The following is a 15393-nucleotide window of genomic DNA, read 5'->3' as shown; positions in this document are numbered from 1 at the left end:
TAAAGTTCCAGAGGGTTCTTGTCCAGAATGGCTAGGATAACATGGCAACAGGCAGCAGACATGATGGCTGGAGCTGGAAGCTCTGAGCTGAGAGGTCATTTCTTCAGCACAGTCAGGAAGCAGAGAGCAAACTGGAATAGTATGTGGCTTTAAGCTTGAAGTCCTACCCCAATAGCATACTTTGTCCAGCAAGGCCACACATCCAAAATCTTCACAGACATCTCCACCAGTTGGCAAACCCATGAGCCTCTGGGAAACATTCTCATTCATATCACCAAAAATGCACATTTAACTGTAGTTCTCTGCTGTAGTGGACACAGATGCACAAATCTTGCTATTTTATTGAAGCATAATTTATTTGCAATTATATGTGCATATTGTAAGTGCATTCATTACCTAACATAGAATATAGAGTAGTATCACAAAGTCCCACCTTGTGTTCTGACTCTGTCCTGTTCTTCTGATTTCTGCTGCAGGTGGGATTGATCAATAAGTATACTTCATAAAAATGACAGTCTGTGCTATGGCCACCTAACATGTTAACCTTGCTGTTCTGACAAAAGTGACTTACAGAAGAAAGGGAGGTTTTGTTTGCGGTTTGTGGGTGCCATTCACTGTAGCAGGGAGAGCATGGCAGAAGGACCAGGAGCTGGGTGTCACCTGTACTTGCAGTCAGGAAGCAGAGGGGTGGATGTTGCTGCCCAACTCTCGTCTCCTCTTTTATTCCTTCTGGGACCCTGGTCTTGTGGATTGGTGCTCCTCACACTTGGATAAGTTCCTCCTTCTCAACAAAAATAATGTAGAAAACTTTGACAGATGCATCTGGAGATTTATTTCCATGGTGATTGCTAAGCTCTGTCTAGTTGACAATGAAGATTAAGTATCACAATTACTTAGTAAAATAATATTTTGGGGGAATTTTATATTGTTCATCTCAGGTCTTAATTCATTTTATTGCTTCATGGTATTTCATTGACTATACTGTAATTTCATTGACTACTGTAATTTATTATCTGTCAGTAAACTTTCTGTTTATACATAATTAAGGACTAATTGATTAAGGCTAGTGAGAACACCACACTTTTTTTTTATGGTGGCATTGTCTCAGAATAGAATTGCCAGAGTGTAGGGCCTATGTGTGTTTATCATCATCAGAAAATATTCCATAGAGATTCTTTCAGTTTTTTCTTACTCTTCAGGAGGGCTTTACTCATGCTGGGAGTGAGGCCTTCATTGCCTGTCAGCCTCTTTCCCGTGCAGTGCTGGCTTACTCCTTTCTAAATGTGCTCTTTTTGGATGCCAGCGAGACTTCTGTTAGGAAACACCTGTAATAGTTAGGAAACACCTGTAATAATTGGTGCTGTTGTTCAGATCTGTAGAACTTTATTTTCTAATTCCTGAGTTAGTAAAAATTTGCTTTATAGGTGTTTTCTCCTAAAATTCCTTTGTTGTGGTTCATCTTGAATTCATTTTTGAGCATGGAATAACGTGAAGAGGGCAGTCCTGGGCATCATTTGCTGACAATTGCCTTTTCCTATTGATCTAATTTGGTCCTTTTTTTTTTAAACAAAGCTAATTCACCTTTTATGTTTGCACATTTGGGCTGTTCTCCAGTGCCCTGTCCATATACTAGTGGTGCAGTGTGGATCACTGTCTCCTTAGTGACTCCTGACTGCAGGCAGTGCAAGCCTTCCAGGAATTGGTCCACATTCTAGGTCTTTTCTTTCTACGTGAAATCTGAAAACAAGCTTGTATTTGAATTTCAGGTCCTGCTAGAAGTTGCACTGATACTCCATTTTAAACCTTATCACAAGCTATTTCTGCATCTACAGAGATGATCATGTGGTTCCCCACCCCCACTATAGACTGAATTTGTTAATTGACTTGGGAACATTTACCTTAACCTGCCTGTAATGAAGCACACTTGGCCCTGGCATTCTCTGGTGCAACATTGAGTTCAACTTCCTGGTCTCATTCAGAGTATTCCGATGTGTCCTGACATAGCTTGTGACTTCTCTAACTCAACAATTTTCTTGTTAGCAATTTCAAATTATTTGAGAATTTTCTAGACATGTTAACTCATCTCTATCTAGCTCAGTAGCACTGTGGTTTAAAATGTGATTTCATTCATTTAAAATTTATAGTCTGGTTTTATAACCTAGTATGTAATCTGTCTTGGTGATTCTTGTGTATTTGATAAAAATTATACTTTGTTTTAGTGGTCTGTAGGGTGTGTGTGTGTGTGTGTGTGTAGGGTGTGTGTGTGTGTGTGTGTGTTTCTGTCAATAGTGTTAGTTGCATTTCTAGCTGTTGGGAGCAGTGAGACCCCAGATCCTGAATTGCTTGTAATCCCCTGATCTGAGTGCCTACAGCTGCTCTGAGCACAAGACCTTCGGGAGTTCCTGATGGCAGGAGAGTGGTTTCTGGTGGGTTTGGCTGGGGCGTGGCTATCTCTATATAATCTGCCCCTGAACACAATAAAGGGGGCATTCTTGGGGAATTCAAGGATGACCCGTGTCTCTGTCTCGCTGTCTGTCTGTGTCTGTGTATTTTAACCTCCTGCCCTTTGCCCGAATCTAGCGAACTTGGTGCCAGCGCACTGAACGCAGACATGGGGGCACGGTGCTCGGCATCTAGCCACTTACCTGGTGGAAAGCAAGGTAGGGAGGAAGAAGACTCTCCTTCAGGTCATTGACTGAGAGGATGCAGTTCTTCAGGTTGTGGTAGCTTACTGTCCGCCGAGCTCTAGGTTAGCATGTCCCACCTCAGGAATATGGTCTGCCTCTTCTCGACTGCATGGTCTGTGAAGAAAGTCAGTGTTCTTAATGCTGTGCATTTGTGATATGGTTTCCTCTTCCTTCAGGGTGATTAAAACACTTGATCTTTGTACTTGATTATTATGTACTTACATTTGTTTTTTAATTTATTCTCCTTAGAGTGTATTGAGATTCTTTGGTTTGTGGTGCTTAGATATCATCAGACATTTGCTTTGCTCGGTCTTACTGTCTTCTCCAATAACACACATGGTTGTCAGTTTAGTGTTACCCTGAGATTGCTTTCTCTGGTGTGATGGGTGGGTTGCTTGGCTTAGCACAGGGTCTTGCAGTGGATAACAGGCCTGCTTGGACCATCTGCAGTATGGGAGTGCAGTAGTACCTACCTTGCTTTTGTGTTTTGAATTTAGGTAATATCTTTGCTCTGTGTTTTTGGTTACCATTAATTTTCTTCACCATGGCTCCTCAGCACTCTGAATCCTAATCTGTTGTTAAAACTGTGATGGAGGCTAAAGAAATAGGTGTCAGTGACATGCTTCCCTTGTAAGCACAAAGACCAGAGTTCAATCCCCAGAATCCACCTAAAGCAAAAAGGCCAGACATGATGGTATATACTTTTTGTCCCGGTTCTGGGAGGCAGAGGTAGGATGTCCCAGGGGCTTCCCAGCCAGCCAGTCTGATCTGCTTGGTGAGTTCCAGACCAATGAAAGATGCTGCTTAGAGGAAAACCAGAAAATGACACTTGAGCTTGTCTGCTGGCCTCTGCCCATGTGCACACAACACCCAGATGTTAAGCAAATTCTTCACTTCTGATAATGTTTCAGTTTAAAATTTGTATTTGTCTTCATTTTTTATGAATACTTTTCCTCTTCTGAAATCCCATCTATGTACATGGTTGCCTACATTTTCAACTGTATAACTTACATTCATTGCCCACCTGCCAATTTTAATGCCTGAGCCATTTATCAGTATGGATTGATCGGTAACCCATTTCCCCCACTAAATTATGGACTCCATTGTTTGTTTCTATAATTTTTAAAATCTTTCTGTATTTGAGGAAAGTTGAGATATAAGTGTTGTTCTTATACACAGTCAGACCAGTAGGGCTGGCATTAGCCGAATCTTGGTGTTGGGTTTTTGATTCAGGCTTATGTACTGTGAGAGGAGGCTCCTTCCAGCATTGTTTGTTCGTGGCTGCAGGAGTCTGTAGAGCTCTGTCCACGCTGCCGTTCACCCGCAGCCCGACCTCTTCCACGCGTGACTCACTGTCTGGTGTGCTGGCCTCCTTCCACTCCAGGCTGCTCGGGTCTGGGTTGTGGTCAGGGGGAGAGCACTTGCCAAGCGTGCGCATTGTGTTGTGTCCTGGTGCTTGACTTTGAACAACCATCTGCAGAATCCCACACTCACTCCCAGTCCAGTGATGCTGTTGTGACCTTGGTGTTTGTAGCGAGCTGGAGGCTGACACTGCTGCACTTTACCAAGTAAGCGCCAGGAAACCCCACTGCTGTTAACCAGCTCACGAGCCATGCTGTAGGAGAAGACTAGTAGGCTCTCACTGTGTGCGAGCAGGGCGGCCCAGCCAGTGCTTCTGTGCTCTGAGCCACCATTGGGGATGCAGTGCAGCATGTTCTCCGGTACACAGCCAGCCTGGCTTCGTGGTGGACACCGTTAATCTCACTTCCACTACTTGGGAGGCAGAGGCAAGTCTTTCTGTGATTTTTCTGAGTTTGAAGTCAGCCTGGTCTATGTGGTGAGTTGTAGGCCAGGCAAGACTACATTACTAGACCCTATCTTAGAACAAACAGACCTAGGTACAGAGTAGAACAGGTCAGAGTCCATATTTCTATGCAAAAAACTTCACAGTGATGTATTTGTGGCTTTTCTGTGTCATTCTGTGTGTTTACTCGCTTGTTTGCTTCTTACACAAACTTGAAAAACAAGTATCATGTTCCTGGGTGAAGTAGTGCCCTGGGTCTTCGAAGTTGTGCAAGCCCAGCCTGGGCCAGCCATCATCTGCTGGTCACTGAGCTACACTGACCTTCGCAGTCGTTCTTGTGTTCTCAGAACTGTATTGGATTTCCGTAGCCACGTGTGTCTAAGTGTTGTATGCAGAAGTGGGGGGTGGCTGACTGTCTCAGTAATTGTCCTTCCTCACAAAGCCTTTTACACATGAGTGCCTCAGACTTTTGGAGTGAACCGTGTAGATGTCACATCTCCCACCGACTTTGGAGACAGTTTTTGTTTTCTCTTCTTTAACAGGAATACAAACCACCAGGAACCCGGAAACTTCATAATATTCTCGGAGTAGAGACAGGGGGACCTGGCGGACGGCGTGCTGGGGAATCGGGTCATACTGTAGCTGACTACTTGAAGTTCAAAGACCTCATTTTAAGGATGCTTGATTATGACCCCAAAACTCGGATTCAACCTTATTATGCCCTGCAGCACAGTTTTTTCAAGAAGACAGCTGACGAAGGCACAAACACGAGCAACAGTGTGTCCACCAGCCCTGCGATGGAGCAGTCCCAGTCGTCAGGCACCGCCTCCAGCACTTCGTCCAGCTCAGGTCTGCGTCTGCGTCTGCCTGCGGGGCTGCTTGCACGTGCTTTCTGTTTGCTTACTAGTATGGGGTTCTTCTAGAGTATTGATAAACTGTTTTTTTTTTTTTTTTTTAAATTTGTAATGGGTGACAAGGATTATTTTACTTAAACCTGTTCTTTGCAAGTATGTGACTCTGAGTTTGCTCACCTGTAAACACCACCTACTGTGTAGATGGTAGCAAATCCAGCCCTTATCATGTGATAATTGTCTACCTGACAGTTGGAAGCAAAGCTACTTACTAGCCAAAATTATAAGTGGGTTTTAAATGGAGTTATTTTTCCATATCCTTGAATTTTTTTGTGGCTGAGACAAATGACTGAGGTGAACTTATGGCTGATGTGGGAAGATATCTTCTGAGCTCAGTATCGTGATGTAGTTCAAGTTAGTACTATAGCTTGAAAGTTTCATGTGTCTTTATATGTGCTGTGTAGTGCATTTATCTGAGTGTGCATATGCATACACCTAAGGTCACACGTGGAGACATCACACCACGTGCCTGCCTTCTGCCCTAAAGACAGGAGTCTCACTGCACCAAAGGCCTGCTGTGTGAGCCAGGCTCCCTGTCTCCCCCTGACGTAGTCAGCTGGTTCTACATGGTGCTGGGGTCGGTGCACAGGTTGTGCCTGCAGAGCATGTGCTCTCACTCACTGCAGAGAATGATGATGCAGTCTCAGAGCGCGGCCCTGGGCAGGGCTCCTCTAAACTCAGCTCTCGTGTCCTCTGCTGCAGGGGGATCCTCGGGAACGAGCAACAGTGGGAGAGCCAGGTCAGACCCAACGCACCAGCATCGGCACAGCGGAGGGCACTTCACAGCTGCTGTCCAGGCCATGGACTGTGAGACACACAGTCCTCAGGTGAGCTCTCCAGTGCTCATGGCACAGCCCCGCTCGCTTTAACTGTGTTAGCGCAAGTGTGAGGCTGTGGGAGGCTGTCTGTGTGTGTGTGTCCTCTTTTTCTAAAGGCGTGTAATATCCTCACTGCTGAAGAAGAAAGCTTTGACTGTGGACACCATGCAACTCCCCTACTGTTAGAAATGAGAACTTGCATTGGGCACACACACCACCATCCATCTTGACCTTCCCCCTGTATTGATTATGTTATTTGCCACAGCAGCGTCCAAGCTCCTGCAGTTTGTTCCCTACGTTTCAGTGGTGCTGAGGCTCCGTATATGCAGACAGTCTCCCTGAGCTGTGTGGTCTGGGTCTCTGTCATTGCCTCTTGTGACCTCCGCTCCCAGACTTGGTTTCTGAATCAGTCTGTGCTTGGATTTTTAACCTTGAAGTCTTGGTTTTGCTTCTGAAACTTGGTGATTTTAGTAAACTCACTATTAGAGTCATAATGTGAGGCAGGTGGCAGCAGCGACAGTTCTGAGATCTGAGCACAGACGAGAGCAGTGAAGGAGGACAGGCTCGTCTCGGCCCCAGCCCACAGGACAGCATCCTCTCTAGGGAAGGGGGGGGTGGGCAGGGCAGGAGGCTCCCTGATCACAGTGCCCCTCTGCATTCAGGAAATAAGACTTGAGGCAGGGCTGTGGATAAGCTCAAGACCCACCCTCACTGGCCAGCATCCTCCAGCAAGAGCTTTGACCTCTGCCGCTTGTTGCCAGCTGGGGACCAAATATTCAAACATGAGCCTGTGGAGGTGTTTCCTGTTCAGACAAGAGCACATGACTTTATAATACACCTTCACACTGTCGCCTACATTTTTTGTGATGAGAAGCCAGTTGGTTAGTTTTGGTGGAGTAAATAGAATCTGCTAGGTTGATGGTTTCCTTTCTTGTGACTGGGCTGCTAGATTCTTCTGGAGAAACTGTCACATGGTTTCGCCATCACTGTTTGTGTCCACCCAACTATTCGGTGATTCCACACTTCTCAGAGTCCGTCTCCCTTCTGTTCTCTAAAAAGCTGCAAGCTTTTCTACTTTTGTGTAGACGCCTTCGGCCTCTCTCCCTGACTTCCCTGCTTTGGGCAGGGTCTTCACATGTACAGCCTTGCCTATGCATGCACTCCCCATAGCTCACCAGTGCAGCTGCTGTTCCCTTCCCCTGTTCTGTGTGTCTGTTGGCCCCAGGCGCCTCCTCCAGTCCATGTGTGTCTCCTGTTTTATATTGCCTTTGTTTCCCCCTGTACCTGGAAGTTAACATGTAGAGCCCGCTGTGAAAGCAGTGTGTCTGCCCCTCTCTGACCTCAGAATGCTCAAACTGAGATCTTTTACAGGTGGAATATGGCACACTTCATCCCCAGGCCTCTCTCCTTGTGTACTCAGCTGGACCACTCTTCCTGCTCTGGCTTCGTGGTGGCACTGTGCACTTAGTTTTCCAGTGTCACCTGCTCATAAAAGCTGCCCTACATTGTTTTGGACTAACTGTCCTTGGTTCATGTCTTTCATACATATGGTACTGTAAACACACAGAGAAAGTCCCCAGAATAACATGCTCTGTGTCCCCATCTATCTTACACAAGTCACAGTTTGCTTGTTTTCACATTACTTACTGATCTCCCTGTTTATTTTGGGTGGCTCTTGGCAGCCCAGCTGCCTTCCACAGCATGTCATCCTCCTCCTGCCTCCCAGGAGCTGGAGTCACACACATGCTTTACTGCGCCCAACATATTCTTTTCTTTTGGGGTTAATTTTTTTAGTTTATTTAGTGTGTGTGTGTGTGTGTGTGTATGTATGTATGTATGTATGTACGTATGTATGTGGGCACACAGAAACCATAGCATGGCTCTAGAGGTAAGAGGACAACTTCAGGGAGTCATCTCCGTCCACCTGTGGTCCTGGACAGTTAGACTCTCAGATAGGCTCAGTGGCAAGTGCCTTTATCTGCTGAGCCATTTTGCCGGCCAGTTTTTGATAGAGTGTCATGGTAAAAAAGAAACCTAGCACACAGGGTTGTGAGCAGTTCTCTTTATCACGTCCACTAGTTTAGTACAAGCTAATGTTAGTAGCTTGCATGTCTCTAAAAAGATGTTCTTCATGTAAAAGTAAATCTAATTATACATTATCAGATAATATGTATTAGTCAGGTAGTATTTTATATGCATACACAATATTCTATACACACCAAACACCTACCCTAGGTATGTCCTACACTCTAGCCTGTATAGAAACAGTGTCATACTGCATAAATTTTTACATCTAGATTTTTCTACATTTGGCATAAATTGATATTTTTCCTATATCAAAGTAAAGCTTCTATTTTATATTGTTTTGCAATATTACATTATTTGAATATTCCTTGAGCCATTTCACTCATGGCTTATTAATGGGCATTTTGTTTATTTACAGTCAGTTTTTCTATTTATGATGGCATAATAAAAAATCTTCACTGGGTGGTGGTGGCGTACAACTATAATTTCAGCACTCGGGGTTCGGGGGCAGAGGCAGGCGGATCTCTGTGAGTTTGAGGCCAGCCTGGTCTACAGAGTGAGTTCCAGGATAGCCAGGGGTGTTACACAGAGAAACCCCGTCTAAAAAAAAAAAAACAGCCAAAAACCCCCCAACTTTATGTGTGAGGGGGTGGCATGGGTTGGGGGTTGGGGAGCTGCCTGCCTTTAATCTCAGCACTCAGGAGGCAGAGGGAGGTGGATCTTTGAGTTCGAGGCTTGCCTGGTCTATAAAGTGAGTTTCAGGACAGCCAGAGCTGTTATACAAAAAAACAAAAAAAAAGTTCATGTGTATTTTGTCTGTGTTATAAATTCCTGAAAACAGTTGGAAGTAAAATTGCTGAGTCACAGTGAGGCGGCATGTAATTTTGGTCATGATTGTCAGCTTATCTTCTGCAAGATTTTTACAACTCAGTAAATGTAAAATGAGAGTTAAAAGTCATTACCAACTTAGAGTACAATGTAATGGTGGAGCATTTGCCTGGAGTACACAATGCCCTGGTTAGATGCGGTCTCCAGCAACACATAGGCACACAACCAAAAGAAGGGAAGAAAAAAATGAGAAAAGTATGTATTAGTGTCCCTGGTCTGTCTGCAGTTTGACTTCATTGGTGACATCTGCTATGGCCTGAAACTGTTAACAGAAAATCTACAAATAATAATTGTTATTATTATAAGATTGTGTATGCTTCTGAATATCAGGATAAGATCTCCTCCCACCCTGATCTGTCTTCTGTCCAGCTTTATCTGTGCTATATACATGATCTGCCCACTTGTCATGGAAACATCCTCGTCATCAGACTGCTTTTTGTGCAGTCACAATGCTTGTGCCAGTGATTCCCACCTTATTATTTAAGGGGTTCGTTTGTTTTGTTTTGTTTTCGGTTTTGTATGTCATGTTTTCTCTGTGTGCCCCTGGCTGTCCTAGAACTCACTCTGTAGACCAGGCTGGCCTGAAACTCAGAGAGATCCGTCTGCCTCTGCTTCCCGAATGCTGGGATTAAAGGTGTGTGCCACCCACCGCCTGCTTAAAGATTTTATTTGATAATAGATGCAGCACAAGAGTCTCGTGCTGACACTCAGATGTCTCAGAGAGCACCCTGATGCAGTCTCTGTTAGGATCTGTCATGTCAGTCTCTTCTCTCTGCCTGAGATTATAGGTGTGCATCGGGAATTGGCCCTCCCATGGGTAACAGGGCTCTTCCAGTGCAGAGTGTTGGTGTACAGTATCAAGTAGTCGATTGTCCCTGATCTGAAATTCTGAAGTGCTCTAATTGTAAAGCATTTCATGCCAGATTAAGGATGGTCAACCTACATTTTCTTCTCCAAGATTGTCTACAGGTTTTGTTTTCCCCTCTGGATTTCCATATAATTTTTATTGAATAATACTTAACAATTTGTGCTAAATTGGTAGTCGAGACAGCTTCTAGTGACACAAGTAGACACAGCAAAACACAAAATGGCAAGTAATATTACATAAAAATGGAAGTCTGGGGTGGACCCCAGAGGTATTTCCTGCATGGTGTTAGTGAGGGCTAGGCTAGACCCTCCTTGCTCAACCAGTCAAGGCTCATGCGACTGAGAAGAACATATGTTCGGTGAGGCATATTGAGTAAAGTAGACTAAACACTCACTATCCGAGTAAGTTGTTTGAGAGAGAGCGTTCCCCTTCCGTGACTGTGGCAGTGAAGTAACCGAAGCGGCTCTTCAGAGCATTGGTGCGTTTGTGCCCTGCTCTCAGTGTGTGACCACACACACCTGGGCTCAGCTGTGCACGGTGCAGTGTCCAGCAGACAGAGCAGCCTGCATCTCGCGAGCTGAAGTCCACCTTCATTCCAGCTATAGTTCTGATGGCTGTGTCCAGCACGAAGGAGTCTGGAAAGTACAGTACACAGGGTGGAATCAGTAGCTTTTGCCACAGATGGTTGGGGCAGCATTAGCCAGAACACCTGGGAACTCCAGAACTGGCATGATTTAGAAAAAAAGATACCCAAGCAAAGATTAGAAATGAAAGCATTCTTGACAGGAGGAAGCGGTGAGCTGATGCCCAGAAGCACATGTCCAGGCCAAGGGAGGGAAAGAGGTCCCAGGTGATTAGAACCCGAGCACTTAGGAAGGTTGGAGAGATGGGAAGTGGGAAATCATTGAGGAGTTACAGACAGAAAGAGCCAGTTGTGTTTGAAAGAACTTTGCTACTCGCAGTGGGTTGAGAAGGACAAGTATGGAAGCAGGGGGTGATTTTTTTATTTATTATTTTATTTAGTAAAGAGGTTCTTGCATTAGTCCAGGCTAAGTGATAGTGGTGGTGGCCGGATTCGGGATCTAGTGTGAGGGATCCCATTGGTGCTTCCTGCTGGGTTCAGAGGAAGGGATTGCCAAGCGCCTGGGTGAGTCTGCATTCTTAAGCTGTGTAAAGAAAGCTGGGAGGAGGAGGGACTCCAAGGAAAGAAGTTCTCCGGACCTCTCCAGAGCGCTGCTGGGTTCTTTATAGGAAGCTTGCTGACCTGGCGTAGGTAGTGAAACAGGAGCCTGGCCATGAGTGTAGCTTTCCTGAAATTGGCCACTTTTATAGTAAAATGTTTCTTGCTCTGGAACTTACATAGACTTTTGTGGTATAGAACTGTCTAGTGTGTTAAAAGTTTCCACACTCCCCGCATCCGCCAGCTCACTCGCTTTAGTGCCGATACTCAGATGCTGAGTAATCCTTTGATAATGTCTCCCTTCCAGGTGCGCCAGCAGTTCCCGGCTCCTCTGGGCTGGTCAGGCACTGAAGCTCCTACACAAGTCACTGTTGAAACTCATCCTGTTCAAGAAACAACCTTTCATGTAGCCCCTCAGCCGAATGCATTGCATCATCACCATGGAAACAGTTCCCATCACCACCACCACCACCATCACCATCACCACCACCATGGACAGCAAGCCTTGGGTAACCGGACCAGGCCAAGGGTCTACAATTCTCCAACAAATAGCTCCTCTACCCAGGATTCCATGGAGGTTGGCCACAGTCACCACTCCATGACATCCCTGTCTTCCTCAACGACTTCTTCCTCCACATCTTCCTCCTCTACTGGTAATCAAGGCAATCAGGCCTACCAGAACCGCCCAGTGGCTGCTAACGCCTTGGACTTTGGACAGAATGGAGCTATGGACGTTAACTTGACCGTCTACTCCAATCCCCGCCAAGAGACTGGCATAGCTGGACATCCGACATACCAGTTTTCTGCTAACACAGGCCCTGCACATTACATGACTGAAGGACACCTGACCATGAGGCAAGGGGCTGATAGAGAAGAGTCTCCCATGACAGGAGTGTGTGTGCAACAGAGTCCTGTAGCTAGCTCGTGACTACATTGAAACTTGAGTTTGTTTCTTGTGTGTTTTTATAGAAGTGGTGTTTTTTTTCCCAAAAACAAAGTGCAAAGCTGCTTGAATCAGAAGGAGATTGACACACTGAACCGCTACCAGAGGGCAAAGCTGACTTTTGTTTTTAACTTGAAAAGATTGCAAAGGGACAGTGAAGTTTTTAAGAGCCATGTCCACCTGTCTTCACGGAGAGCTCCGAGGTGCCCTCTTTTTGTCCCCTCTTAACCTGCCATCTCCCTGTCACAGTGGGTTTGTCTTTCTATCCAGCAAAAGTTCATGTTCAGATGTTGGTCTTGGTCATTTGCCAACTAATTTTAAAATAAAAAGGCACTGCACATAATTTGCATAAAGGGCCCCATAAGGGTGTTTTGGTTTTTTCTTTTTTTTCTTCTTTTTTTTTTTTTTCATTTTTACATTTTCTCCTTTTCCCCATGTTTTGTTTTGGGTTGGGGTAGGGCGGGAGATTTGGGTTTTCTGTCCTCTACACATTTGGGCACGGAATGCAGTACTATAAGGAAGAGGGCCTCCAGCTCACACAGACACCATCTGCAGCTGTGTGAGAGGAACGATTGTGTTGACGTTTGGAAGGCACAGTAAGCATGCTAAGTGGCGGGGATCAGGACTCTCCTATCTGAGCCTACCGAGGAGCAAAGCAGCAATTCCATGGGATCCTGTGGCTCTCCTGTTGGAGAGGCCATGGGAAGATAGGAATGGAACGGGACTGGTCTCCTCAGCAAGGTGCACTGAGAAGCAAACACCGGGTCAGTTGTGGCCAGTCCTGGGGAGGTCTGAGTGGTGGTCTTTGGGATAACCTTTGGCCTTATGGATTTGGACTCGAAGTTAGAAGAGCCTACCATTTCAGATACAATCACTTGCGGACATGCGTTTGCAGACAGTCCTTAATGCTGAAAACACAGAGAATGGGTAATTCAAGAGGCCTTTCTTTTAAAATAGACTTTTGTGACCCACTAATTGTAAGGTATTGCAAGGTCACTTTCGTGTGTCATAAAGCTGACTCCCTATTGGTTGAAGGCCACAGACGTAGTGGTTTGCTTTGGTGGAAATAGCTACAGCTGTGTCCTTCCTGCTTTTTACCTTTTCTTTGGCTTTTTCTCGGCACGTGGTGTCGCCACCATTTCTTCTGCACAAAGACGTCTTCTGTTCATCCTGAACATTTTAAAATGCAGAATTTTATGTGACTGCTTTTTTGCCTCACAATTATGCTGTGAATTTTACAAAAATTTATTTTCTTTTTGATAATTTATTGTACCAAAGCTGTTTTTATAGCACATAGATGTCTGTAACCGATGATGTAGCAGTCCTGCACTTTGACACAAGGTGTGACTAGACCATTTTCAATGTCAGTGGGAATTATGGCTGTACTATTGCTTAAACAAAACTGGAACTGTTGTCGAGTCCATAGCCGAGACATTTACAGCAGTCTGTGTACTGGACAGATAGACTGACACCTAACTCAAGAGTAAACACCTGCCACATTCTAAATGCATTCAGGCTTCTGAAGGGAAAGGGACACTGGATCCAGACACTGTGGAGCCAGCCGCTGATGCTTGTACTCCTGAGTAACTTACTTGTAACTTGACTGTGAGGTCCACAGTAGGGCAGGGGGCAGGCAGAGGCTGAGCGTGACCTGCAGTGAGCAGGCTGGTGTTAGCAGGTACCTCCCTGGAGGTAACACAGTCTGGCAGTGGCTAAGTTTGTGCTCCCGTTTAAATTGGGCGATTCTAGGGTGTTACCTCTTGAGCAGTGGGTTGGGAGAAGTGGAGACAGTGATTCCCTGTCCAAGACCGTGAGGATCCCGGGAGAGAAGCAGTGCCTACCTCTGCCTGCCGACAGCCCTATTGGAAGCAGCTCAGCAGAACACCACGTTACTTTTATTATTGGTCAACTCCATGTGGCTGACTAGGTCAATTTTTTTTTTTTTCCTGAGCAAAAGCAGGTTTTTAATCTGTAAACAGTGACAGAAGAAAGGCCTGAAACTCTGTGAATGTGAGTGGAAACTTGGAGAGCCTGTTTTTATAAACATAAATACTTTGGTTGTTAATCAGGAAATCCATATTTATTTTGTGATTAAATGTCAAGCCTGTGGATTGTTTTGAACTTGGTAGTCGATGAGAGTTTACGTGAATAAAGGCGTCACCTCGAGTGCAGCTCGGTCAGAAGGGATGCAGTGGCCGCACCTGCTGCTTAGAAACCCCAACACCACACCAAGTGGCTCAGGTCTTTTTTCTCCCCTGTGCTGGTTGCCACATTTTAGCAAGCACCAAAAAAAGAAAGCAGTTTTAAAGCCGATCCTTACATAACGGAAACCACACAATCCAGTGCTTCTGCATACTGTGTTATGTTACAGTCCAGTTTTGTGTGCTTCACTACACAGTTTGGTTACAGGACTTCTGTGCATTGTAAACATAAACAGCATGGAAAAGGTTAAATACCTGTGTTCAGATTGTAAGATCTAGTCCGGACTTGCTGTGTATATTGTAACGTTAAATGAAAAAAGACCCCCCTTTGTATTATAGTCATGCGGTCTTATGTATGATAAACAGTTGAATAATTTGTCCTCAGACTCTTTACTATGCTTTTTTAAAAATTAAGGGGAAAATGTAAACACAGTAAAAATCTTCCTATGCAATGAAGCCGTTCCAGGTCTGGTAGGTATAGCAGGCATAATTGAGTCGCCCGTGTAAGGGGAATACTGTGGCGTGGAGACGAGGCTTCACGTACCTTTAAAAGTAAAAATTGGAAGCTGAACAGAGGAGTCGTTCTTTAACATGGATCTTTTACCTGAATGATTGTTGCGCAGTTACTGCTTCCCCACGGTCCTGTTTGTGTTCAGAGGGGTTTTGAGGGCCACAGTTATCCTGAGGCCCTGGCCTGCTTGGGTTTAGGAGAGACTGTGAGTGCTGCCTGGCCACTGTCCTGTGCAGACTCCAGTGTGCCGCCATGCTGCGGCAGCCTTTCCTAAGTCAGCTTGCACGGATGTTTAAGGTGGCGTTCAGAAGGTAAGAGACTTACATGAAACTTTTGGCTGTCGAGTTCCTGTGTTAGAGTAGAAAATTCCCTAATTTTTTTTTTTTTTTGTCTTAGGCTATGGGATTCCCTACCCCTTAGGTAACAAGCATATTTTATAATACTGGACTAAAATACCCAAGACTTATTTTTACTCAATAAATAGGACTACATTTTTTATTTTATTTGAATGAGGCTGTAGTAATTTGAGGCGTCAGAAATGCCATCTGGGCCGTTGC

General features: G+C 45.1%; 1 protein-coding gene across 4 annotated transcripts in view; it reads left to right on the top strand.

Moving 5' to 3' along the window:
• Dyrk1a (dual specificity tyrosine phosphorylation regulated kinase 1A) overlaps positions 1-14703 on the top strand; it is a 117795-nt gene extending 103092 nt beyond the window's left edge. For all 4 annotated transcript variants that reach the window (XM_038345255.2, XM_038345253.2, XM_038345256.2 and 1 more), the window contains 3 exons: positions 5034-5340; positions 6105-6229; positions 11489-14703. In XM_038345255.2, the coding sequence (XP_038201183.1) occupies positions 5034-5340; positions 6105-6229; positions 11489-12109 (1053 nt within the window). In that variant the 3' untranslated portion in view covers positions 12110-14703. The remainder of the gene's footprint in view (positions 1-5033; positions 5341-6104; positions 6230-11488) is intronic.
• The last annotated feature ends 690 nt before the right edge of the window (positions 14704-15393 follow it).

The sequence above is a fragment of the Arvicola amphibius genome, chromosome 10 (genome assembly GCF_903992535.2).
Source record: "Arvicola amphibius chromosome 10, mArvAmp1.2, whole genome shotgun sequence".
Taxonomy (NCBI): domain Eukaryota; kingdom Metazoa; phylum Chordata; class Mammalia; order Rodentia; family Cricetidae; genus Arvicola; species Arvicola amphibius.
The sequence above is the reverse complement of the archived record's forward strand: the minus strand, read 5'-3'. Positions and strand labels throughout refer to the sequence as shown.